This window comes from Lacerta agilis, chromosome 4 (assembly GCF_009819535.1).
Source record: "Lacerta agilis isolate rLacAgi1 chromosome 4, rLacAgi1.pri, whole genome shotgun sequence".
NCBI lineage: Eukaryota > Metazoa > Chordata > Lepidosauria > Squamata > Lacertidae > Lacerta > Lacerta agilis.
Window position 1 is genome coordinate 43,676,010 of NC_046315.1, and position 27,367 is coordinate 43,703,376.

The window sequence follows — 27,367 nt, forward strand, 5'->3', positions numbered from 1 at the left end:
ATGATTCGGGGGGGAAGCCTCAGAAATGATAAGGTCTGGCACGGGAGATCTCAATCAAAGTGTAGGTGGATCTGTGGTTGACAAAATTAGATAAAATCAAAACACTTCATACAACCATTTTGTCTGTCCTATGTGTTCAGTTTGGGATTTTGCACAGATTGCTCAAGTAGTATGGTTGCACAGTTTGCAAGATTTGTTGTTGTTACTGGGAATTCTCAACTCAGTATTATTGCATTTTTATAGTTGTACAACTGTTATACATATGCTAATACAATTTGTGTAATGTTCAAAAGTCTCCATACAGACTTTGCACACATGTAGGCTTTTGTTACTCTACATTGGTGCTCCAGGTGACTTATGTGTATCTATATTGTTTTACTCGAAAATGCTCAATTAAGCTGTGCTTTCTGAAAAATTGCAAATAGTGAATGTTTAATAACTTCCACCAGCTATGGTATTTGTATGGGTTTCTTGAGGCATCATTATTATAATAATTATATTTATTTATGCCCCACCTTTCCCCCTGATAGGATTTGACCCCAAAATGGATTGGTGCAGTTAATTTTTCTACTGGTAGATGGTTAAGGGAAAATTTAAACCTTGTGGTACAAATATATCCACATTGGTTTAACTAATATGTCACAATCACCATCCCCCCCCATATTTTTCTGACTGAACATGAATGTTAAAACTATTCACACTATTCCTGATATTCTCTTCCATTTTTAAATGGAAGATTTTTAAAAATTATTATTTTAGTCTCCTATATAGATCATGCGTCTCTAACAAAGCGATTAATGGACTTGCATGACTGAACACACATTTAGCTGTTTCCATAGCTGGATGGCAGGCTGGTATCCCACAAGCTTCTGGCATGTATATTCTCGCCAGAAGCTCATCATCAGTGCTCTGAAAGTTTGTTTGAAATCACCAAGCTCCCACCTTTAATTGCTGCTTTCTAACACTACTGGGGAATCTTGACTATTCAAGCGCATTCTTTAATCCAGCTCTACAGTAAAAACGCATTAACCTTCATGGCCCAAACCTACCTTTAGCCTTGAGAGAGAGGATAAATTGTTTACTCAAGGAAAGCTAGCATACTTTTTTAAAAATAAATTCCATTTTGTTCCAAGGAGGTTAACAATTCATTTACGATGAGATGGTGGCAGGAAACAAAATAGCCTTTGATTTTTTATTTTTGGTACACTAAAGCTGCCTATTTATGAGATGGGGAGGGGAAGGAGTGATAATAAAATTAAGTGTTAGCACTACTGCTGACACAACTAAAGAGTACTTGCACTAACATTTTAACTGTACATGCAGTAACTATAGTTACCTTTCTGAGTTTTATAGGTGTGTATATTTTATCTTTAGAATTGCACCCAATATAATTTATTTGCCACTAGGTATACAACAATTACCAACCACACAGCATATACTTGGAACACAACAGACAGAAGGATAACCTTAAATATAAAACATAATTCTATCTTCCACTGCAGTGTGATAAAACTGATGCTATCTTTTATACAGCATCCATTTGAATAGGATTTACATTTTCCTCTGAATTTGCTGAGCAGAAGGCAGAAACAATGGTTTCATCCCCTTCTTCCTTTTATGCATGACACTGCTTTGCTACTAAGCACAGTAAACAAATCAAGATTCAGCAAAAAAATAATTGCTGCAGCCCCTCAAACACATTATCTTTATATACACTGTAGCCATAGCTAGGCAATTTGGGAACACCTACATTAATTATGATTAGCTTCACATAATAATAATTATAATTATAATTGGTTTCGCATTTAACCAGGATCTGAAACTGTGGTGGGATAACAAACGGCAAACTTTAAATATGGTAAACATTTGTGGTAAATAACTGCTAACATTATGGAATTTTGGGGATCCTTGAATGCTCTGAGGGATTTCCCAGCAAATAGAGATGACAATCCTGTTGAAGTTGTGGTCTCACTGAGGAATGACAAGATACACTGGGCCATCAGCACATATGCCTCTGCAGGCCCTCTCCAGAGTTGCATAGCTCAATTCAGGCAATGAAGCAAGTGGGATGGTGACTAGAGAATAAATGTAATAGAACTTGTTGTGAAGCCAACCAAACACATATTAGAGTACATAACTGTGCCTATTGTGTTGCAGTGAGAACAGTAAATAAAGCTTACTTCACTGCCTCTGTTGCGGGGTAGTTAGCAGCTATCTCCGCAAACAAGATTCTGGAAACCTTGGAGGCCTGCTGTGATAAATTTGCAAGGCACTTTGAGGATAAAATCACTTGAGCTTGAAAACCATTGCTGTAGCAAGTCCAAATGAAGTGTTGAATGTGCCATCTGACTTGGTTTATGAGATTAGTTTCAGCTACTGCATCCTGAATGTGGACAGAGTAATTTTCAACCATTCACCCTCCCAATCCCTTATCAATAGACCATTAGTCAGTTGACTGGGTAGGGTCAGTGTTTGGTGCACCTGTTTTTTACACAAGGGAGCAACCTCTTGAGGAGCCAGCACACAGTCTGGAGACGCTCTTTGATTTACCATTGTTGCCGACGGCACAAGTGGTCTCAGTAGCTCAGTTTAGCTGAATGCCCCCCTAAGTTGTGCCTGAATTGAAAACTGTTAATCCCTCTTGCACGAATCGAATTTTCTCACTGTTTTAATGACAGCAGGTTTACAGCCACTACCCACAAAACAGTTACTAAGTACATGAGTACTTGAATTACTTTCAGTAAATAATTAAATGGTCTTATTTAACTAAATCTTGTGATTACAGAGTAGCAAACATGTTATCATAACATATCACACTCACTCGTAAAGGTTTGATTTGCAAGGTTCCTTGGTCTTGCATAGATGCCCTTGGATCTCTGCCCAGGAAAGTGAATCCTTCTCTTAACCAGCTGATAACAGGCATGGGGTCACCAGTAGCTTTGCACTTTAGCAAAGCTGTTCCGTCTATTGCCAATGTCTGGTTCACAGGTCCTTGAAGAATGATGGGTGGCGGCCTGTCTGTTAAAACTGAATAAAAACAAAAGTAATAAAAATAGATATTGTAATAGTAAAAATCCTGTTTATCATGTCACATTTGTGACAAAGTACAGATTCCAACATCCTGAGAAATATTTTCCAAAGAGTGAAACTTTAGTATTGTTGTAAGACAGACAGACAGACAGACAGACAGAGAAATGTAGCTAGATAATAGATAGATAGATGATAGAAGATAGGATAGATCTATCCTAGATGATAGATAGGATAGATAGGTAGACAACTAACCATGAAAAGGAGAACACTGAGTGACCCACTGAGATTCTTGAATTCTTAAAGGAAGGCTGGGAGAAAATTCTGAATCATTTGCCATATGAAGTTGCCATGAAGGGTTACTTTCCCCCACCGATCTGTTCTAAGGCTATAAATAGGTAACCCAGCCCACAGCTTCTGATCCACAGCAGAGGTAACTGAGCAGTGCTCTCCCCATTCCTCTAAAATGTGATTCCCCATAAGGCATCTTCATTAGTCACTTTGTAGCCCACCAATGATCAGGGGGTGGCCCAACTGCCATGTTACAGAGTAAGCCTGCAACATTGGTTTACAGAAAGATGAGCCTGAGATACCTGTCAGTCCCAGCAACATTATCCCAGTATATAGGCCGGGACTGTGATCTTGACCAGTAACCAGGCTTCCTGATGACTGGTTTTTTTTTGATGTTATGAGCTATAACCAATAAAGGTATTACTAATACACTTCAGCCTATGTGTACTGCTTTTTGGCTCACCCTCCCTTCCCATGCTTCTTGATGAATGAATAGTTGATTAAGTCTAGTTACAGTATTCTTCAGTGTATACATCACAGCAGAAATGTAATTTCTGTGTGTAACACAAAAATATTAACTTTTCAACCAATTAATTGACTGAATTCCTCACTATTGAGGAACAATTCATGTTTAATCAAACTGTCTAACTGCATATACACAAAATCTTTCCATCCCACTTTAAAATTATGAACTCTAATCCTTCCCTTATACACATTTGCATGCTTGAGTTACTTTATAAAGTGACTCTGTGACTTATAAGTGCATGACTGCATATATGCTTCAGTCTGCTACCAGTAGGATATCTCAAACATGAAGTAGATGCTCATGTTCACTTTTCTTGCAAAAACAGTTTTTCATAAATAATTCTGCTGCTGAATGCATTCCCATGCCATCTGTTAAGTGGGGTATAGCTTTTTCTTCCTACCTAACTGAAATGACAAACATCATACTACTGAAATGAAATTATATTGTTCCCCAGTGTTAATATAATTATATCTATAGCTATTGTTAAGCTCCCCCAATTACATAAATGCCCATATTATCTAGACAGAATCAGAATTCAAGATTCAGAAATCTAAGGCAGCAGCAGTAGGATGCAAATCATCACTTAGTGTAACAAAATTGCGCATGAATTTCTGATTTTGGTTTAGGGTAGGTAGCATAGAAAAGTTCTAAAATAAATCAAAAATTATCTTGCACACACCCCTTAGGGCTAGTCCATCATTAAGCAGAGTGAGGCAAATGCCTCAGGCAGATGAAGCTTGAAAGAAGTAGAAGCAGGCTCCCCTGCCATTTGCTCTTGACTTCCTTGGCCATTCTGGAGTTCAGACTTGTTTGTGCTGAACTGTATGCTATGGAACCTCTAGAAGACATTTTCAGGTACAGTGGAAGATGCCACACTGTTGCCAATATTGAAATTGCCTGCCAGTCCAGTCAGCTTCTGTGTATGGGAATGGTGAGAGGGGAGGGCATAATCTTGTGCAGCAAAATGGCTTAGGCCAATCCATCTCTCCCTACTTCATCAATGCAACATGTGTTAGCAAACACATGTTGTCTGCTATAGGAAATCCTGACTTATTCATTCATTCACAACACACAGTATTAGGCTACTCTGCTTTGCTTAAATCAAACTTTTTGATATGAATATTTACAGTCATACTTGGAAGTCAAAAGGAATCTGTTCCGGAAGTCCGTTTGATTTCCAAAACGTTTGGAAACTAAAGCGCGGCTTTGGATAGGCTGCAGGAACCTCAGTGGAAGCCCCATCGGACATACAGCCTCCAAAAATAGTTCACAAGCTGGAACAGTCACTTTCGGGTTTGCGGCGTTTGGGAAACAAAACGTTCGAGAACTAAGCTGTTCAAAAACCAAGGTACGACTGTATTTTGTTTTTTTCCAAATGTGTCCATCTGGTTAAGGAAGGCTTTTTGATCTGGTAGAGTCTTCTGTAAGCCAAAAGGCTGGGGAGGATTTTTGCATAATCCCCCTTTCTGCTATAGTCTCTTGTGCCACACTTCCCCTAGCTTCTTGAGCAGATTTTGGAGGGGAGGGGTCCAGGGGGCTGGAAGGGGAATGAGGAAATCAGAGAAAATCCACACACCCCTTTCTACTAACAGAAGTCTCTGAGGGATCAACATCAGGATACCTGCATCAAATCTATTACGGTAAATATGAAAAAAAGCCTACACCATCATGCGTTATGCAGCAATAGCTACAGCTTTTTTAAAAAAGACTAAGTTAGATTTATAAGGATAACTAATTATTTCTAGTTATTTGTAAAGATATTGGTTTTGAGACAAGTTACACTGCTAGTGTTTTAAAATCCTATTTTTTAAGACAGTGTCTTTGACATCTAATTAGTTTTCACTGTCCAAATAAGTAGATTATAATCCTTTAAATGCAACTGATCAATAAAGTAATTGAAAGTCTCCTGGCCAGAAGGAATCTTCATTTTCAAAGGTATTATGGGTGAAAGACTACTACAGGTTTCCATGACACTAAGGCTAAAGGTTAAATGAACACTTAGGGTTTCCAGTGATCTGTGAACAACTATATTGGCTTCATAACTATAATTTGTAAATCCTCTGTGCAATGTCTTCAAATTTCCAGAGCTTTGGTCAGAACATTTAAAATATATACTGAAGAAATTCAACATGTGGATTTCCTCAACACAGCAGTCGTCAGCATTTGGAGACATTTTGAAAATAGCTGCTTATGTTTAAGAAGCTAAATAAGCCAATTAATATTTGCTTCATATCTCTGTCTGTGTTCACACTCATAGCTTTTTAAGTTCTTAAGAATATTCCACCACTTCTGCAACTTGAATTTCAGAGTCATATGTGTACAAACCTGTGTTCTATTACATTCGTATCCAAATATTCCACTAATGGTTCTAGTATAGAAGGACTGAAGGAAAAGATTGCAGAATATAAAGGTGTACATTAAAATTTAAATTAGCAGTACACAAATCATTCAGGAAAAAAAATAATTCAAATGGTAATACTGGAAACATTGTTGGCTTTTTTTAAAAAAACAACTCTATATTTAAGTAAGTATTACCTATATATCAAGCAATTAGTGATAAGTCTACAGAGCAAAAGGTACAAAACAACAATAAATTCAGCCAACAACAATGAATAATGAATAAATTATAGAAAATTGAGATTGGCTTTTAATATTCAAGTGCACTGAAAAAGCTTGACTGTATAGAGTTAATAATTGAATTTTCTATATTACACTCATGCTGACAGGTATATTGAGGCTTTTAGTATATTTGCATAATGTGCCATTATAAGACTGAGGTGCTTACATAGTTTTCCTTTAAAGAAAATTACTCAGACTGTCTTAATTTTTTAAAAAAATGATTTCATTTTTCCATGAGTGAATGTATTTTATATGGAGGTATTTCAAGAAAGCATATCTGAATTTCAAATATATAAGACTGCTGCCACAAGCCATAACCAGCAAAATTATCATTCAGCTTGGGACATTTTATTACAGCTACTAATCTCTTCTCATATGAACACTATGAACACTTGAGTTCAAAGTATTTCCAACAAGGGCTACAAAATGTAAAAACTGAAACACAGCTATATATGATATAATTAAACATTCATGGTTTTTTTCTTGTTTTCATTCTGCACTGCCATTTCAATTGGACTTAAATTGCTCTCAAGCAAATAATATCTGTTCAAAACAAAAATGATAAGTTGCCTCTAGTATTACATCAACCACCGAATACAAAAAAAATCTAGGCTAAGAAGAAAAGCTAAAAATCAGCAGTCAAACACCATTAAAACTAATAAAGCAAAATATGGCTAATATTAGCAATGTTTGTGTGATAATATTTTATCTGAAGTAAGACTCTAGATATTCCACTTCTGGAAAGTAGCCTCTTTTATTCAGGTGAGCAAAAATAATGTCGCTTAAAAAGAAAGAAAGAAAGAAAGACATTAAAGTAGAATAAAATGTAGGCAGTCTCATGTATGCTGTTCTGAATTCCTTTAAGAATTAAGAGAATATATATATGGCAAATAATTAAATGCATAATAAATAGTAATGGGATATGAGTTTACAGTATTTAAGGTGCAGATACATCACTTAGCCTACAGTCCTATGCATGGCAACATACTAGTCATTGAATAGAGTGAGATTTACTTATGAGTAAGCATTAGATTGCACTGTTATTAATGACTGCTTCAAGAGAAGGAAATTAAGGAGGTCGTTATTTCTTTTATTTACAGAGAAATACTAAAGAATAACAAAGGCCAGAAGCCTTGACACTCAAGAAAGGAAGAATTTCTCATCATAGATATCCTTGAACCTGACTTGCTCCTTTCTGCTCCTGTTGCAGTAAATCTTTTCAGCACCAGCAGGTGCAAACATTAACAGCTCAATGTCCTCTTGGCCAATATTTGTGTGCTCTATTTATTCCAATCACAGCCATGGCACTGAATCAGACAGCACCACGATAGATTTTAAGAAAATACTGCTCTTCCATTAATTTTAAATGTCCTTTTAATCTACATGTAAATTTGAATTGTATGAAAATGCATCATTTTGTCATCAGGAGTGAAAGAAATGGGAGACTTAAAGAGGTCACAGAGTGAAGGTTAGGCTTTGATCTCAAGAAACTAGTAGCACACTTATAAAGATACAAGGATAAGGAAGAAAATATATATCCTTGTCATAAAAATACTATAATCTTTGAGAAATTTGAGAAAACAAAGGAAAGGAATCAAACCCATGTTCAGTCCACCATAACATGGTGCTGAACCTCTCTACCTGTCATTCATGATGAATATGCACTGTGAAAAGCTAGATTATTTATTCAGAATTAGCTGTTTTTTCAAATTTTCATGGAGCATTCAGGTCTCCAAGGGGCATGTAATAGCAGGTCTGTTTGTAACACACAATTTTTAATGGTGAAAATTCATCAAAGTCTGTCAGGAAATAGTTAATGAGTCAGTTAAGAAGGAGAGTGCTATAGCCTTACAATGCAAAGAAATACTAATCAAATAGGAATTTTGGTTGTGTTATGTTTAGTAGTATTAACAGTTCAAACTCCACAAAGATTATCCTTACAATAATGGTAACAATATTCAGGTAAGAAAATTGAAAGAGTATGAATGACTAACTTAGGCTTCTCTCCATAAAACTTTTTTTTAAAAAAATTAAAATTATAATAACATAGAATTTATAGTAAAATTAATAGCTTCTTATACATAGTATAAATCTTGCTAAATTATTACCAATTAATATTTTATGATTTTTTTATCAAATGCATTTTCATATATGAAAATGGCATTGGCTTGTGTCTTACCCATTGTCTCTTCAACTACCATAAATGTCCTATTTGTAAATTTGTTTGAGGGAGTTATATTCCACACTTCAATAATACTTTCCTGGTGGCTTAAAAATTTTAAAACACAATAATAAATTTAAGACATACAAATTAAAATATACAAAAATATACAAAAAACCCCAGTGATATCACTAGGAGCAGCATAAGAACGACAAAAGCCAGCCAAGATATTCTTGCAGAGAAGCTGGTAAAATGTGGGCGAGATTGACTGACCAAGCCCAAAGAGTGCTCACAAATTGTTCCTCGTTATCCTGGCGAAAAAGGACAAGTGGAATGCCACAGGGTTCTGTCCTAGGCCCTTTGTTGTTTGATTTCTTTATAGATGTTGCTTTATAGATATCACTTCTCAACCTTTTGGCTAAGATCAAGCGTAGTGCCATTGCTAAATTCGTTCAAATGCTTTATATGGAATTTTTTCATGAGTTATTTTTTTTCTCTTAAAAAAATAAACCAATGTGGATTTTGTGAGGCCATGGAAACCTTCTATGATTGAATGTATTGATGAATACTTGACTGAAATAAGTCACTAGAAGTTTTGCAAGAAAGGTGCTTATGTGACAAAGAAGATTCAAGGGTTGGTTGGTTGGTTTCTTGAAAAATCAAAGGTAATGAAAGCCTCTATTATATGAGGTATGAGAGTTTCTGCAATTCTAATGTAATGTTAAGGCAGTTTAATTTATAGTTAGCTTGGGTATCAAAATATATTCCAAAAAGTGATTTATTTATCAGTTACCTAAGATCCTCCAAATTATTTTGTGCTGTAGATAGAAAATAACACAAATCTTAATTTCTTACCATCTGTAACTTCCAACTGAGCCTTCGCTAAAATGCTTCCAGCAACGGTAAGTGCTTGGCAGATGTAGTAGCCCGCATCAGACCGCTGAATATTTGTAATAGTGAGATCCCCTGTTGGTGACACAGAATATCTGGTGTTGGGCTGGAGAGGCTGGTTTGGAAAAAGAAGATTCTGCAAAGACAATGCAGGCCATTTCAGTGCAAAAGTTATTTAATCACCAATGATGCTGCAGTGTAAGCCATGAGTACAGCAATACACATAAAAAGAAATACACACAAATAATAAAGTTATTTTCATTGACATGGGTGCAATATGAGTTGCTAAGAAAATAATAATAATGATAATAATAATAATAATTTTATTTATACCCCGCCCTTCCCAGCCAGAAAACCGGGCTCAGGGCGGCTAACATCAATTAAAATCACAGCAAGAAAACATAAAAACGATCAATTTAAAATAACAGATTAAAATACAAATTTAAAAATTCAATTAAAACTGCAGGTCTCAATCTCAAAAATATCCCACCAATAAAAGATGAAGCGTAAATATTAAACAGAAACCAACCCAAAGGCCAGGTGGAACAGCTCCGTCTTGCAGGCCCTGCGGAAAGATGCCAAATCCCGCAGGGCCCTGGTCTCTTGTGATAGGCTGTTCCACCACGTCGGGGCCAATATTGAGAAGGCCCTGGCCCTAGTTGAGGCTGGTGACCTGTTTAAGGGAGGCTGGTGACCTGTTTAAGGGAGGATTTTGAGATGCTGTACACAGTCCAAGGGCTGACACATTACCAGTAGAGTATATTGTTTAAATAAAAGACACCAAGTGACAGCAAGGCAGATTTTCTTCTTTATCCTTGGTTCAAATCTATCTACTTCAGTACAGTTAAACTATGCCTAAATGTTGCTTACAAAAGAAGGGGCTCAAGTAAGTGTGCACATTCCCTGGCATCAGGTTGGCACATTTCTGTGAAGTCTCAACTGCAAGCTTTAGGGAAATGGCTACTAAATACAAAGGACCAGCTGCTGATGCATAAACTGGCACTAGGCTAAATCCAGGGGGAACTGTTCTCCTCCCTTCCAGCTGGCTGTGCTTAGTAGGAGAGGAAGGAGAAACAGGTCCAAAGTGAAGGATGCCTTCTAATTTATAGCAGTATGCTAGCATAAGTAGCTGAATGCAACACTACCACAGAAGCATTATAAAAGAGAAGGGGCTTTCTTGATGAGGAAGGAGAGACACCTTGGCAAATTCAAGTGACAACTAGAAATTCAGATTATTTGTTACATACAAATTTAAGCAAGGCTAAAGTATCAATGCTTTTGATTTTGATGATGAAATACAGTGACTGGACTTTTAAAAATATTAAATAGGTTGATGTCTCACTACAAAGCCTGGAAAATTTCATATTAGGATGGAAACATTAACCTGGTTAACCTCTGTTGCTTCACTGCAGCTCAATTAAGAAAAAAACATGTGGGCATAATGAATCACATTGAGCTATGTTTCAAGGTTTGATTATAAACAACTGAGGTATCAATTTTTATGTTACATTTATTTGCCAAAAAAGAGAGAACACTCTACCCTCTGGGATCTGGGTCTCAATATTGTAATTAATTCTGCAGGTTTGTAATTAAACAGCTTCAACATGTTACAATCAGTAGGTAATAACATTCAATTAAAGACACAAGACACATTTTCACCTTAAAATGTTTTACCCTTGAAGTAATACCAATGGAAGAGGATAAAATAGGGTATTAACACTTTTCAATTACGCTAAATGACTTTAATCCTGCAAATGATGTCCTACTTTAATTAGAAGCTCTTCTCTTTATTACAACATGATGGATGTCCACTTTATTAGATTCAAGTGTGACACTATAAGCCCACTTTACATAAACATTACCATGTTATTAAGCCCCTTTTACAAGAAGGTTTTTAAAATGTTTGCTAACAGTTCTTGGTTTAATTTCAAAAATGGGGTTATATTTCCCCCTCAAAGCAATTTTCTCCATAGTGAAGCTAATGGCACTGCACTTAAAATATATATAAACAAATTGCTTTGACCAGTAACCTGACTGTTCCTAAGTTTTGCATAACGAAGCAAAACAAGAATAACTAGCAAGCATATACATATTTAAAACAAAGGAGTTTGCCCAACCCAGTCAGTATTCCTATGACAACTTGACTTGGCCCTGTGCTGGGATACCTACATATCCCCAAATTCCCAAAAGATCAAATAATGGCGACAAAGGAAATGTAGTCTCCAATTTGAGCTTGCAGAGAACAATTCCATTGTGCATGTCAAATTCCTTGGGTTCAATTTAATCAAACTTTGGATCCTGGAATGTGACCAATCCACTGACACTCATGCACAATTTAGATAATGTTTCCATGACCCAGCAATATGGCATAGACTGGGGTCATGAACCCAAAGCTGGCATCCTAGTGGGTTTTTTTTTTTTTTTTTTTTTTTACCAGTGTGTCACTGGTGAGGAAATAAGCACAGAAAAACCTGATTCAGCTTGGTACACTGAAAAACCGCAACACCCAGTACCTGCCAGTTTCTTGCCTACAAATCCAAAATTGGTAACAGTAACATTTTTGGTTGGGAAGAAAATTAGGCACTAGTAAGTTATGTGTGAAAGAAGAAAAGGGCAGTGGTTCTCCTTTCTTCAGCGAATAATACATGCCTTGGAACTGATACAGCCTGCTACTTATGATGCAAAAAAAAAAAAAAACAACCCAAACAAAAACAACAAAAAACACCCCACCAAGAAAGTGTCATTTCTGTGGACAATGCAATGACAAAAATGCAGCTACAATGTGCTTCATGTAACCATTTTGTCTGTCCTACTTAAAGAGATATGAAATGTGCTGACTGTGCACAGGCTGCTCAGTTAGCGTGTGCTACGATTGCAAGGCCTGTGGGATTTGTTGTTGTAAATAGTCATTCCCAGATCATTGTTATTGCACTGCTTTAATTCTACAACTATTATATTATATGTAAAAGTAATCACACAATATATTTTCAAAACTGTGGGGTCAATCTGAACTTACATACTGTTTATTTATTAACCTTTTTTTTTTTTGCTTTGCATGATGGGGTATTGTTGACCCCAGTGATTTTACTGGAATTTTGTTGTTGTTCAGTCGTTCAGTCGTGTCCGACTCTTCGTGACCCCATGGACCAGAGCACGCCAGGCACGCCTATCCTTCACTGCCTCTCGCAGTTTGGCCAACCTCATGTTAGTAGCTTCGAGAACACTGTCCAACCATCTCATCCTCTGTCGTCCCCTTCTCCTTGTGCCCTCAATCTTTCCCAACATCAGGGTCTTTTCTCTTCTCATGAGGTGGCCAAAGTACTGGAGCCTCAACTTCAGGATCTGTCCCTCTAGTGAGCACTCAGTGAGAATGGATAGGTTTGATCTTCTTGCAGTCCATGGGACTCTCAAGAGTCTTCTCCAGCACCATAATTCAAAAGCATCAATTCTTCGGCGAATTTACCCCAGTGATTTTACACTGTTTTACTGGAAAATGGAAAGTATTAATCTATGGGTTTTTTTTTAACTTGCAAAAGGTGTCATACTTAATAACTTCCAAAAGCTATTTGTATAGATATCTTGGGAGATACATTTGACTTCAATACCATACTGGTACAGTTGATTTTCTACTGATGGAGTGTTAAAAATTAACATTATGTATAGGTTTAAATTCATTAACAAAGTGTTTTCTTTTAAAATGGGAAACAACTATTTGCATTTATACTATTGAGGATGTAAGTGGCATCTATGTTGAATATGTTATCTATGATTTTCTCTATTTAAATCATAGAAAGGGTCCCTGAGGATCATCTAGTCCAACCCCCTGCAATGCAGGAATATCAACTATGGCATTTGTGATAGATGGACATCCAAACTCTGAGAGTCCACCACTTTCTGAGGAAGTACATTTCACTGTTGAACAGCTCTTACTGTCAGAAAGTTCTTCCTGATGTTTAGTAATAATCTCATTTTTTGTAGCTTTAAGCCATTGGTTTGGGTCCTAGCCCTCGGAGCAGGAGAAAAAAGGTTGCTCTATCTTCCATGTGTCAGCCCTTAATATATTTGAAGATGGCTATCATATCTCCTCTAAATCTCCTATTTTCCAGGCTAAACATGCTCCTTTGAGTGCTCCTCGTAAGAACTGGTTTCCAGACCCATGATCATTTTAGTTTGCAACGTTTACACACGTTCGAACTTGTCAATATCCTTCTTAAATTGTGGCACCCAGAACGGGAGGTAATACTCCAAGTATGGTCTGACAAAGGCAGAATAGAGAAGGACTATTACTTCCCTTAATTAGAATACTATACTTTTGTCAATGCAGCCTATAATAACATTAACTTTGCTTGCTGGTTTGTTTTTCTTTCTGCATTACACTGTTGATTCATGTTAAGCTTGTCTAAGACCCCTAGATACTTTTCACATGTACTACTGTCAAGCCAGGTGTCTTCCTTTTTATATATGCACAGCTGATTATTCCTGCCTAAGCATGTAACCTGACATTTGTTCCTATTGAAAATCATTTTGTTAGTTTTGGCCCAGTTCCCCAATTAGTTCTGGTTATCTTGAATCCCTATTCTGTCTTCTCCAACATTAGCTACCCCTCCAAGTTTGGATTTATCTGCAAATTTGATGAGCTTCTCCTCAGTTCCTTCATCAAAGACATCTATAAAGACATCAAACAACAAAGGGCCTAGGACAGAACACTGTGGCATCCCATTTTTCTCCTTTTGCCAGGTTCATGAGGAACAATTTGTGAGCACTCTTTGGGCTTTGTCAATCAATCAAGCCCATATTTTACCAGCTTATCTACAAGAATATCCTGGGGGCTTTGTCAAATGCCATATTAAAATCAAAGTACACTACATCTACAGCATTCCCCTGATCCACCAAGCCAGTAACACTATCCAAAAAAAGAGACAGATTCATCTGGCATGACTTGTTTTTGATAAACCAATCCTTTTCCAAGTGCTCATGAACTAATTGTTTGCTTATCTGTTCTAGGATCTTTCCACAGTCTCACATGGGCTTCCTATTTGTAAGGTCCTCTGTTCGTTGCTCATGAGTAAGCAGGCAAAACTCTGAGTTTCCTTTAAGAATTTTATTGTGCAAACTATGTACAGTGCAGAGCTAATAAGTTCATGTCTGTATCAAGCGTCGTCAGAATCCGGGAATGGCCCCTTCCGGTTCTGACCCCAGCAAAAGACCTTCAGTATATGGAAACCCCACCTCCCATCCTTTCGTTTCACCCCTCGACACCTTTGGGGCGCCGGAAGCTGCGTGTCTCCTTCCTTGCCCCTTGAGCGAGAAGAGTGCGAGGGCTCTCCAGCATCCTCAGAGCCTTTTCCCTCCATACCCTGAAAAGCCTGCCCCTCCCTGCTGGAAGCCCCGCTGCTCCCTCTGCTGCCAGAGGAGGTGCTGCTGGTCAAGTGGGACCGGGGCTCTCCGTAGCATCCCCAGAGCCCTTCCACCACCTTGTGCTGCGCTGGGGACAGTTCCCTGACACTATTCTTTGGATCCACATATTTCCTTTCTCATAAAAGCCTAATACAGAAGTAAATGCACAAGCAGAAAAACTGTGCATGCATACCATGAACATTTCAACCTCAGAGCCAATATAACTGTTTCAGATCAGAACCACCAAGAGAACAGATAACTTACTCTAAGTGGAGCTATTGTTTTCTGTATCCCTCAAGAAAAGCTGAATGGCTGGCTTCTAGAATACTGCGATTTAACTGCTTTATGCATAAAAATGCTCAGCACAAAAGTTTGATCTTAATATGTCTCTGGATATATTTTACTTACATTGTCTGCATGACATTGGCTGTGATCCTCACAATTATGATGTTTTACTTCCACTGACTTCAGTAGAATTTATGATTGTAGTCATGGGCTAGGTTTCAAAGGGTACACCCCCAGCCATGGCTTTCTTTCAGCAGTGGAACTCATGTTCACTTGCTCTAACTGTGGTGTTCAACTCTGTTCTAAACTGAGCAATTTTCTCCCTAAAGTGTGTTGCAAAATTGTAACAACAGGCTACCAAGGGGATCAGAGCAGATGGGGAACAAAAGCCCATTCACCACTTGGAAAAATTCTTTCAGATGCAATAGTGGTGTGAAGTAGGGTTTCTTCACTGCCACCACCATCACATAGCCATGATTATGGACTCTCACCCCTCTCAGTTCAGGTTCCAACTGAAATTTATGCCACCCTCCTATATCGTCACATGGGGTTCACTAGAAATCAAGTCGAATTGTGTGCTCCACTGCAGTGCCACTCAGAAGCAATTTTATCCATGGCTCTAAGCATCTCATCCTTTCCTAGTGTTACAGGACCCTGGACAGCAGCTGGAAAATATCTTTTGAGTATTTAGGAACCCACTAGATTGAATAAGTGTTTATGTAGGTCCCCACCCTCACATAGTGGTGCAGCTGCATTCTACCCCAAACTCACTAATGAGTGAACTATCCATGACAATGAGTTCATAAGTCCCCCAATCAAAATTATTTTGATTGGCAAAGACCAAGTTGAAATTATGTGCAGTCACATATGTCAGGTCAATGATGTGTTGGGACATCATGGTTGCCATGGAAACCATAGATATAATGAAGTCTTGAGCTGGCCCATTTGAGGTAGACATGGTGTGGATGGTAGAAGTCTCTCTCTCTCTCCTTGCCCCCAAGTGTGAAGGGGTTCTCCAACACCACATCTGAAACTATTTCCACCAGTTCAGAAAAGGTTGGAATAAAACAGGGTACTATCAACATCCTTGCTCTGTCTCTTTGACCCAACACCACAACTAATCCCTTAAACCCATATACAATCTTACTAGAAGGAAGACTGAATTTTTACTGATTTCATGAGCCCTGTTTCCCACCCCACTGACCAGGAATGGCATTGCACCATTTATTTTAGTTAATATAGTGGCACCCAGGTCTTGGTTATACAGTATAAAAGATCAAAGTATGTGTGTGCTGGTGAAAATATTTCATTTTATTAAAATTCTGTCAGTTTCAGTAGATGACCACAACTTTTAGTATTACACATAATTTTATAAAACACTATTATGGCCTTCCTTAGCCACCTTTTTACAAAGTAAAAAGCTCCAGATACTTTAACCTTTCCTTATAGGGAAGATTCCCCAATTTGCTGGTAATTTTGATTGCCCTCTTTCTCCCACATTTCTAGCAAAGTTACATGCTCAGTCCTTTCCTAGCATGGAATTCATCTTTTTCAAATCAGCTGTAGATTGGAACACTCTTTTCATGGAGCTTAAACACCTTAATATTTCTTTTCAATTAGTTACCATAGTTCAGACTCCAAAAGCGTTTATGTAGATGATTTTTTAGCTATGATTCCTGCATCACAGGGGGTTGGACTAGATGATCCTTGGGATCCCTTCCAACTTTATAATTCTATGAAACATGGCAATGGTGGTAATGGTTACGCCAGTACAGAGTGGCAGCCATCATATTTGAAAGCTTTTAAAAATAACATTTTTAGCACAGGAACATTTGTAAATGCTATAATGATATAATGAGAAGGGAAAGAATAAAATTAACATTAAATGACTCACCTGGCTGCCATCTTTTTGCCAAAAAACAGCTGGCTGGGGGTTTCCCTTAGTTTCACATGGAAAGGTCACTGTCCGGCCCTGAGCAACAATCTGATCGCGTGGCCTTACCACAAACTGTGGAGGTGCTATGATGTGAGAGGTGAAAATATGTTGTTAAGAAAGAAAAATTCTTTGCAGCTGTATGAAATATATAAAATGGGAAAGGGCTGCAATTATTATTTTTCCCCAGAGAACATAATCTATGACTTATTAAAAGAAGACACATTTTCTAAAGATAGGAAAAGTAGCCACAAGTTGTGTAAAAGCCAAAGGAATAGTCTTTTTGAAAACAAGATTCAGAGTTGTGCCAAAATACAGTTTAGATAAGGGTACTTACAAATTTCCACCCAAAGGCATACTAGGATTTTATAAATTACCTGATAATGTTTAGCAAGGAAATATTCCACTATTCCTTCCATTTTTTATTTAACCATTTGTAAATCTGTAACATTTCACACACATAAAATTTGCTGCAGTTTTCCACTTGTGTCTTTTATTCTTATAGGCTACCAATATGCACGAACACATTGTTTAAAATAGCTTGTAAATGGGGATCTAGATACAATCTTTTAAAAGCACCAATAGTCTTTTTTGTGCTATGATTTAGCACATATTTGCATTGATTAAATCATAGTGCAAAAGGAAATCCTGCCACAAATGTATGGCTTCATTGAGAATCTTTTTTGCATGATGCTCTAATCATGTACATATGTGCTGTGCGCTACCATGTAATCTGTAAAGGGGAAAAAGACAGTAGCAAATTGAAAACTGCATACGGTTCTGAGATTGATTTTTTAAATTCTCCAAGTTAAAGTAAAAGGTGGGTACAGTGGAATACAGGGCAGAGCCAATCAATGGAATGGGGGAGATTAGCTCATCCTTGCTTTTCAAATATCTTTCCACTTACCCTCTATGGCACTTTTCATTTCAATTAATTTCCTAAGCATCCCTACCAAACAGCAACAACCCACAGATGACCAAGCAGGAGAAAGGTACAGCATTACTCATCGCTTGGCATGAACAATATTATTTATCTCCAGAATACTGTACATCACAATGCAAAGACACAGTGTGCAAAAACTGTAGAAGACACATAGGCTGAAAGCACATTTTCCAAGCAGTCTCTCCCTCCTTCTCTCCCTCCCCCCCCTCTCTCTCTTTCTCTGTGTGTGTGTGTGTAAACATGGGCACAGGCATAAACTACGTGAGGCAGCTACTCTTTCTTCTGAAACATATATTTTTGACACATTTGATGTTACAGTAACTGAAGCCATATTATTAAGCATATATACATTAATTTGTTGATAATAAACATAGTAAGCTCCTTTCCAGAACTTGATTTTATGGATTGGACGCTTTAGGCATAACACAGCACAAGATCAAAAAGTTTAAAGAACAAATAAAAGTAGAAGTCTAAATGTATCCATCAGTATATTGCATACACTCTTATAAGACACTCAGGTGAAGTATGTGATTTTGGAACCTGCAACAGCTGTTTGAAATGCTGCTTCTCCTAGGTTGCATATATCTAATAATCTATAATATATCATGCTAAGATTCCTGTTGAGAAAAATATTTACAGTGTAACAACCAAGCTTTTTGCTATCAAGCAATTAACATTCATTGCTTCTGGTCCAAAATTAATAGGTCATAGAAAAAATTTATGTTTGACATTTCCAAGTTAAAGGCAATGGCTCTAAAATAAAATATATTTCATGCTTTTCAGAGAATTAGACAAGATTAAAACAACAACCAGCAAGAACAATTAAGATTAGAGGCCTAAGACACTTTCCTCCTAGAAGCACTGTTTGGAAGCAATGTAAATACTGTACACAGTAAATTAGATTTGATTTCTGGCAAATTATGCTTTGATACTATGTTCAGCAAGCGCTGGCTTCAATCAATGTCACACTAAAGCTCTGTTATGCTAATAGCAGCTTGGGAGGCCAAGTTGGCTGATATGGAAATGAGATGGTTGAACATGAATAGAAAGCACAGGCCAAGTACGAGGTGGGTATTGAGATGAGGGGATGGGACCCTAAGGTTAATCACATCATGTTCAGAGTTGTTTTTACAGAGGAAGATTGTATTCTACAGCAGGAATTAAAAGTGAGGCGCAAGACAGGAGTTGTATGCATTTTTATGTTACTCAAGACAGTAACAGCAAAACATTCCCCCTCCCACCCCTGAAATGTTGTTTTGTGCCTGACTGAATGGCTTTTAAAGGTCACACAAAGTGATACAGTTATTTTGTAGCTCAAGCTTTGGTCTTGAGTCTTTAAAAGCAGTCCTGCAGGAAATGGTTAGAAGTATTTAAAATGGTTTTTTTCTGCAGTCCTTATTAGGGCTCCCCCCCCCCCCAGCTGGAACTCACTGGGACTGAATTCCAGCACCTCTCAAGTAGGTGCCATTGCCACTCTACAAGAACAAGGGAGGCGTTCATGGTGAGATCTGGTCCCTGTTTTTCTTGAAAAATAGCAGTGGTCCTTATATACTAATCACTAGCATAACAAAGGTGTTACAGAATACTAATAAAATTTTCAGGTGTAAGGGTAAAAAAGGATCAGTCGGGCAGAAGCTGCATTGCACCACTTCAGTTATTCCCTACTGTAGTCATAAACAGATGAAGATGAATCAGGTGGTTGCAAGTTAGCAGAGCAAAATGTGTCACAGCAACCACTGCATTGTTAGGCAGTAAAAACAAAAGGAAGTAGCAAATGCAGGACTCCTAATTTTCTCGAAATCCATTAGAATAGAGAAGACAACCCAATTAATTTAATGGGAGCTCTACATGGTTGTAGCATCAATATATATACATTTAACTATAACGCTTTGAAATGTTTAACCAAGTTTGTCACAGTGGGATTAATCGGTTGCTAACTGAACTCAGAAAGAAATAAAAATCTTATATCTCAGGCACTTTATGGAATGTAACTCATAAAGAAACCAGAATGACAACATCAACATTAAGAAGGTTTATTTAAATCCAAAACTGACCTTTCTGAAATGTAATTAAAAATTATTTTTGGAAAGCTTACAGTTCAAAAATGGGAGCTCACTTGAGACTTTCATGATTTATTAACACAATGTTTACCTCAAAGGAAATGGTGTATCAAATGAGATCTTTAATTCATGATGGAACTCGTGCCTTCAGGCTGCAAGATCTAAAACAAATACATTCTGAAAGTCCTCTTCCAACTGTAGTTAATTTATTGTCTGCACAAGGACTGGAAGTTTAATTGCTTAAATCTTTAGGCTTTGAGATTCATTACCTTAGTAACCTACTTTTTCTCTATAACTGAAACTGAGCTACTCAATGTACAGTCCTGTGAACCCTGTTCCTAAAGCCTCCTTGTTTTGTGTCTGCAGTCTTCATCCACATAATCTCACAGACAAGCAAAAAGTTCAGAATATTCAAAGGTGAGTCTCTGAGGAAAAAAATAATGCTTCCTTTAAAGTTCCATTTGCCAATGTACATCTTTTTGCAGGGAGAGATGCATACATAAATACAGCTTTTTGCACTGCAATTACTAAAATGTTTAATAGTAAGTCTGAATCCGGATTGCTCATCAGATAATTCCTTAACTTGTAGGGAGTATTTACAGACACTACACCCTCTGCATCTAAAGTGGCCTATTGGCTCCTCATCATCTGGTTTCTTTTTTGCCAGCATGTCAGATTTTACCAAAAGGTCCCTAAAAGATATTCAAAACAAAATCGAAAATTCTTTCTAGTAGCACCTTAGAGACCAACTGAGTTTGTTCCTGGTATGAGCTTTCGTGTGCATGCACACTTCTTCAGATACCAGTATCTGAAGAAGTGTGCATGCACACGAAAGCTCATACCAGGAACAAACTCAGTTGGTCTCTAAGGTGCTACTAGAAAGAATTTTCGATTTTGTTTTGACTATGGCAGACCAACACGGCTACCCAGCTGTACCTAAAAGATATTGTTCTCTTTAGGCCAAAAAGTGGAGGTTTCTGACATCCAGGAACGTTGGAAATAAGGTGCCAGTGTTTATATATGATCACTTTTATGGATGAGGTCCGGGAAGTGTATTGTAGGGTGGAAACAATGCGATTATCTCCTTGGTTCCTCGTGGTGGGTGTTAGAAGATTTTGTCTGATAACCTTATGAGCTCTGCGTTGTGCTTCATGTAGTACTTTATGGGAATAACCGCGTTGGAGAAGAGAAGTAGTGAGTGTCCCAGCTGATGTTTTGTAGTCCTTATTCAACGATGAATTTTTTTTGAGGCGCAAATACTAATTTTCGTCATATAATTTTCTCTATATATCTCATATATTTGTTTATATAATTTTTAGATAGCTTTGGACTGTTGTGGCGATAAATTACATAGGTTCTCTTATTGTTGCAGCTGAAGAAGGAAGAATTTCCAAAACAGGGCCTTGTCCTGGTGCTTTGTTGCTACTCGACACACAAATACTAAGATTTTTTTTTACAAAAGACTTGTGAAACTGAAATTAATCAAACCATTACTGTGGACTGAGTTCTTGTTACTCCATTATTTCCTGCATCTATTCATCAAGAACTCCAACTTTTTGAGTTATGAGTGGAAGAGAAGCAAAGTGGAGATTTTTGAGCATGGTACACTAGCACGAGGCTCGTTCACATTAGACCATAGTTAAACACAACCTATGGTTTAACACAGGGGTCCCCAAACTAAGGCCCGGGGGCCAGATGTGGCCCAATCGCCTTCTAAATGCGGCCCACGGACGGTCCGGGAATCAGCATGTTTTTACATGAGAAAAATAATAATTTTTTAAAAAAAACCTTCCAGATTTTTTTTAAACTAAGTTGGTCTCTAAGGTGCTACTGCAAGGATTTTTTTATTATTATTTTGTTTTGACTATGGCAGACTAACACGGCTACCTACCTGTAACTTTACATGAGAAGAATGTGTCCTTTTATTTAAAATGCATCTCTGGGTTATTTGTGGGGCATAGGAATTTGTTCATATTTTTTTTCAAAATATAGTCCAGCCCCCCACAAAGTCTGAGGGACAGTGGACCAGCCCCCGGCTGAAAAAGTTTGCTGACCCCTGGTTTAACATGATGTGCAAACCAAGCCAATGGCTTTCAAAGGTACTTTCAGACTCTTAATTACTGTTTCAGAAATTAAATTAAGTTCATGAAAGACCTTGCCTGAAATTGTAGCATGTATTTTTAACATCACTTGCTCAATCTTAGTCAGTTGGAAGTGAGTCGCAAATTACCATGAGTAAGAGACTGGTGCAGGTGGTCTTCATGGTCTCTACTAAATTCATTTCACTTCATATCAGGAACTCAAGTAGAAACAATTCAGCCAAAACATATTAGGAAGCAGACAATGCATAAGGATGCTCCCTAGAATTATCAGACACTCTTCTCATACATTCCTAGGGCAACAAGAAGATATTTGGTCCTCCTTTTCTTCAGGAAACTTTGTGCACAGTATACAGTTTGTAAGAATCAACTAATTACAGCAGAGCTTTCCAAACAGTGTGTCATGACATTTTAGTGTGTTGGCTGAAGTGTGTAGGTGTGTCACACAAACGCTCCCCACGCTTCTCCTAGGGTTGGAAAGGGGTTTGCTAGTAAAACTGAATTACTGTGATGCTAAATGATGACTGTCTAAAAGTGTGTCACCAGCATGAAAATTTTGGAAAACTCTGAATTACAGGATTTGGGGGTATATAGCCTATATAGCCCAAGTCTAAATAACTTGTGATCCACAAGCAACACCTAGCTAATCAGCCATATATTATGGTTCATCAGATGCCTAACAATAATTCTGATGAGGGCAGCCAGCAAAAAACGAAACTTGACTAGCCTCTGGAAGCTTCCATATATGCTGGGAATCCAAATCTGGCTTGACAGATTAAAAATTGTTCAGTTAACCATCAGTTTCAAACAATAACATGTCAACTTCCTAGAAAAAAAAACTTGCTATGTACGGATAGCTCAATTGAGAACACTCTTAGGACTCAGCTACATTTGTAAAGATAAAGCACTTTATATGTGTTATAACACTAGGGCACCAGATGGCACTGTGGAGTCCCATTTTTCACCAATGGAACTTCCCTGTATGAAGTTTACAACATGTTTAATTGAATTGCTTCTTTGATGTGTCTACATCCAGCCTTAATCTCAGAGTCATGGGTTCAAGCCCCATGTTGGGCAAGAATATTCCTGTAGGGGTTGCTAGGGGTTGGACTACTCAACAATTCTATGCTTCAAACTCAACAATTCTATGCTTCTAGAAGTTGAATCTAAGTTTAGGTGGTATATATTCTAGTCCTGGCTATTGATAATTACTTGTGATAAATTGCCTTCTGAAGGTAAGAAACACATTACATCAGTGTACCAGTTTGCATTAGGAATCACATGAGTGTAGCATTAGTTCAGACAAATGATCCAGGGTCTAGACTGGTTTCCTGTAGTTTTTGAGACATCATGAAAGGTATTAATTTTGAGCAGTACATATCTTGGTTTTTAGATTTTGCATTGTTTTCTTTCACAATTCTTACCATCTTCAAATCACTTCTGTCAAAAAGGACATGCCACATAAATGATGTCCAAGCGCCATGAGGCTGCCAAAGTCCAAACCAGTGCATTAAAGTGCTTATTCCCCCCCCCCGTTTATTTTTGATGGTCACTGTTAAGACAGTTTTATAATTGATCACATTTGTTTTGGATTTTTTTTTTAAATTTCTCATATTTTCTGCACCTGGTAGAGTAATGACATTGATATTTTTGGATTCTCCCCATTGGATGTTTGATTAGAGCATTTTACTTCAAACAAATTAAATTTTCTCATGAAATAGGAAAACTATGGATGAAATTAATGTTCCCCATTAAATTGTCACTCACAGTATTTGGAATAAACTCTTTACACTGCATCAGTGAGAAATAGGAAGGGGGAGAAAGTGTGTGTGAAAATATTAACTTGTTCATCTGGAAAACCCATCTGATGAGTGGAATAACAGAAGCAAATGGTCTAAATAGGAATAAATACCCTGCTTCCAGAACCCATCTGCTGTAAACTCCTGTAGGAAATCTTTTCAAAAGCTTAAAATAAAAAGAACAGCTATTTCAGAGATGAGCAATACAGTTATTACTCATAATGTTTTGATTTGCTAATGGGAATCTGGTACAGAGCTGTTATATTCACCAGCTGCCATCTACCTCAGGCAGAACCATGCTTGACTTTGCATATGTACAGTCAGTACCATATGCTAGGAATGGCTTGCTTTGACCGAGCAGACAGAAATAATTCAAGCTTAAATTTTCACGCCTGTTCAAAAAAGGATATGACAATACAGATAAAAACTTAAATATCTGAAACCATCAACAACATTGCAATCACCACAGGAATTCTACATTTGAAAAAACCACATTAAACCTACTGGTAACATATTTATTTCCGTTCCACTTGAAATACTGTAAAATGGAAGTAGAGATATCAGAATCTTTATAATCTTTCATTTTTAATAATGATTTTAAACAGTGTTATCAAGTTTCATTAAAAAGGACTGAAAATTCTGTATGCTCACCTAGAAGTTACGCTTCCACTGAACATCAGATGTAGGACACTTGCGTAACCCAGGCACTTCAGATACAAATTTAGTGCTCCATCAGAAAATAAAATCAAAATTGACAGTGATTCTGTAATATTAATGGTACTTAATTCAATTCTGTATAAATATTTTTCCAACAGTAGTAACAAATTATTTTATTTTAGAGATCATACGGAAAACATAGACGCAGAACTTTCAGACCTTTTTATGCAAGGAAAATAAATACAAAACTGAAGGAGTTTATCTAAACCCCACTTATGAATGACCATTTCATGGATTTCAGTGGACCACACAGGTTCTTGAAATTATAATCTGGATTTTAGCCATTAGGATATAATTTAAAACATATATAATCACTGACACCAAGACACAGTGCAGCTTCATTTTTCAAAACAACAATTGAAATACTTAGAATCACAATTCACTACACAAAAGCCGTATACCGAACAGAAGACACACAATGATTTGCGTAAGTAGGAACACTGGATGATTAAGGTCTAGGTATTAATCAAGGACAGTCAAGACTAACTGGATAATCAAGGTCCGGAACAGGTTCAAAACATTTTCCCTAACATGTTGCTTTGCCTATCAGATATATAATAGTTAATAACTACTGAATACTGTATAATCCTACATGGTTAGAAAATGAAAGATGAAGAACTGTATGAAACCATGCTAAAATGGATAGAATGATGATTACTTACCAACAGGGCGAGCTGGAGACATTACAATGGTGTGGTGATTATATAACAAAATTAAAAGAAAAAAAAGAAAGTTTGTCAGAATGCATGATATGTAATGTTATGCTTTAACTGGGGATACTCAGTTGAACACTAAATTCTCGTATATTAGCCAGAGTTAAATGCCCTTTGCCGTTATTTACTGTAAGTTGCAGTTATCAGAACCTTTTTGTTCCTGCATAGGATTTGATTTTTAAAAAGTAAAGTAAAGAAAGCTGTCTGGAATCAATCATCTGAGCAACACTTTTGATAGGTTCATATGCCATCATCAAATGCCATTGCTAATGGTTTATTGAAGTAAAGTAGTTCTACATTAGGCCAAACTTTTAGACCCTGATGAATACATCATCCAAAACCATAGACTGGCAAATGTCAATCCAATAAAAGAGAAGCATCACTGTATGATTTAAATACCAATTGAGTTTTAAGCATGGCTGATCAGGAATGCAGTACAGGTTGGAGAAAAGCCCAAGGCACCATTTTTCCTCATTCAGTAATAGACACAAAGGATCATGCTACATCCCTTTCCCAATCTCTGACAGACCTGATGAAAATATAACATTACTCCCAATGGCCATAGGAAATTCAGCTCAGATGTCCCAAATTGCTGCTTAGATAATTTCTAGTTTCTTTTTAAAATGTGGGAATGATCGACAAATTATTTCTGCTTCAGACTGATACTAAGATGAAAGTAGTTGCTTCAACAAATGATTTCATTCTAGCAGAATACTGTCATTACATTAGAGTTGTTGGGGGGTGGGTGGGATCTGTCAGACCTACTTTTACTCAACATATTTTAAGGAAGAGTTCAGAGGTACATTGGGTATTTTTGGTAGATTAAATATAGGAGAGAGGAAACAGACCTAATGTTACTAACCAAATTAGTAAAGTTATATTGTTAACTTATTCCTGCCCCCATTTAACTTTAACAAATTTAGGCAGCAATCCTATAGTCAGTGCTTACCTATAAGTACCTTCTACTGAGCAGACATTTTTGGAATATGCCTGTAAGAGGCCCAAGTCAAACTTTTGGAACTTAATATGTTGTGACATCTTTTGAATATAATAATTTTATTTATTGTTATATTCTGTGCTTTTTTCTGGCGGTACACAGGGGTACACATACCCCTAAACATTTTGTGAATCTCTGTACTTTTGTCCATTTACTGTATTTATTTTTCCAGATTTGAACTAAAAGATGGTGATTTTCTTGAGTCAAAATGAGAGTATCCCAAAACATTTTTTAAGAAAAAAAAGCACTGGTTATATTTATATCTTTTATTTCCCCCATTCCCATTATACTATCACTATATTTTCCCCTAAATCCCTAAGGAAGAATATGCCACCCCCTGCACCCTGCAGACTTACAAGTTGACTCTGCTTAGAGGTACTTCCACCAGCTGCTGGAGAGACCAGGAGAGCACTGGGAATGAGGTGACAGTAGAGACAAATTGGCCTGAACTGTGGGCTGATTCGTGGACTCCTGGGTCCCTAGAGCCACACATTCAGAACTAATGGGGCCTAGCAGGCTGCCATTGACAGGTCAACCCAAGGGGGAAACACCAAAGAGAATGTCACCTTGGGAGTTATGATGGGGGGGGGGCCCGAGTGTACCACCCCTTAACATTACTTAAAAGGATCACACATGACAGGTGTCCATCCAACCTCTGCTTAAAAACCTCCAAGGAAGGAAAGTCCATCACTTCTTTTGGGAGTCTGTTCCACTGCTGAACATCTACCACCAGGAAGTGTGCAGCAGTTGTGAAAAAGACAAATTCTTTCCTAGGGATCATTATGAAAGGAACTGAAAATAAAACTGCCAATATCACAATGCTGTCATACAAATGTATGGTGCAAACAGATTTGGAATATCATCTATACAGTTCTGGTTGCCTCATCTCAAAAAGGATATTGTAGAGTT

The 27,367-nt window shown here is 37.3% G+C and overlaps 1 protein-coding gene across 3 annotated transcripts in view; it reads right to left on the reverse strand.

The window, feature by feature from the left end:
* The window catches only part of ROBO2 (roundabout guidance receptor 2), a 980,064-nt gene that overhangs the window by 103,977 nt on the left and 848,720 nt on the right, over nt 1-27,367 (reverse strand). For all 3 annotated transcript variants that reach the window (XM_033146834.1, XM_033146835.1, XM_033146836.1), the window contains 4 exons: nt 25,411-25,422; nt 17,092-17,216; nt 9,480-9,651; nt 2,822-3,027 (listed from right to left, as the gene is read on the reverse strand). In XM_033146834.1, coding sequence (XP_033002725.1) covers nt 2,822-3,027; nt 9,480-9,651; nt 17,092-17,216; nt 25,411-25,422 — 515 coding nt within the window. The remainder of the gene's footprint in view (nt 1-2,821; nt 3,028-9,479; nt 9,652-17,091; nt 17,217-25,410; nt 25,423-27,367) is intronic.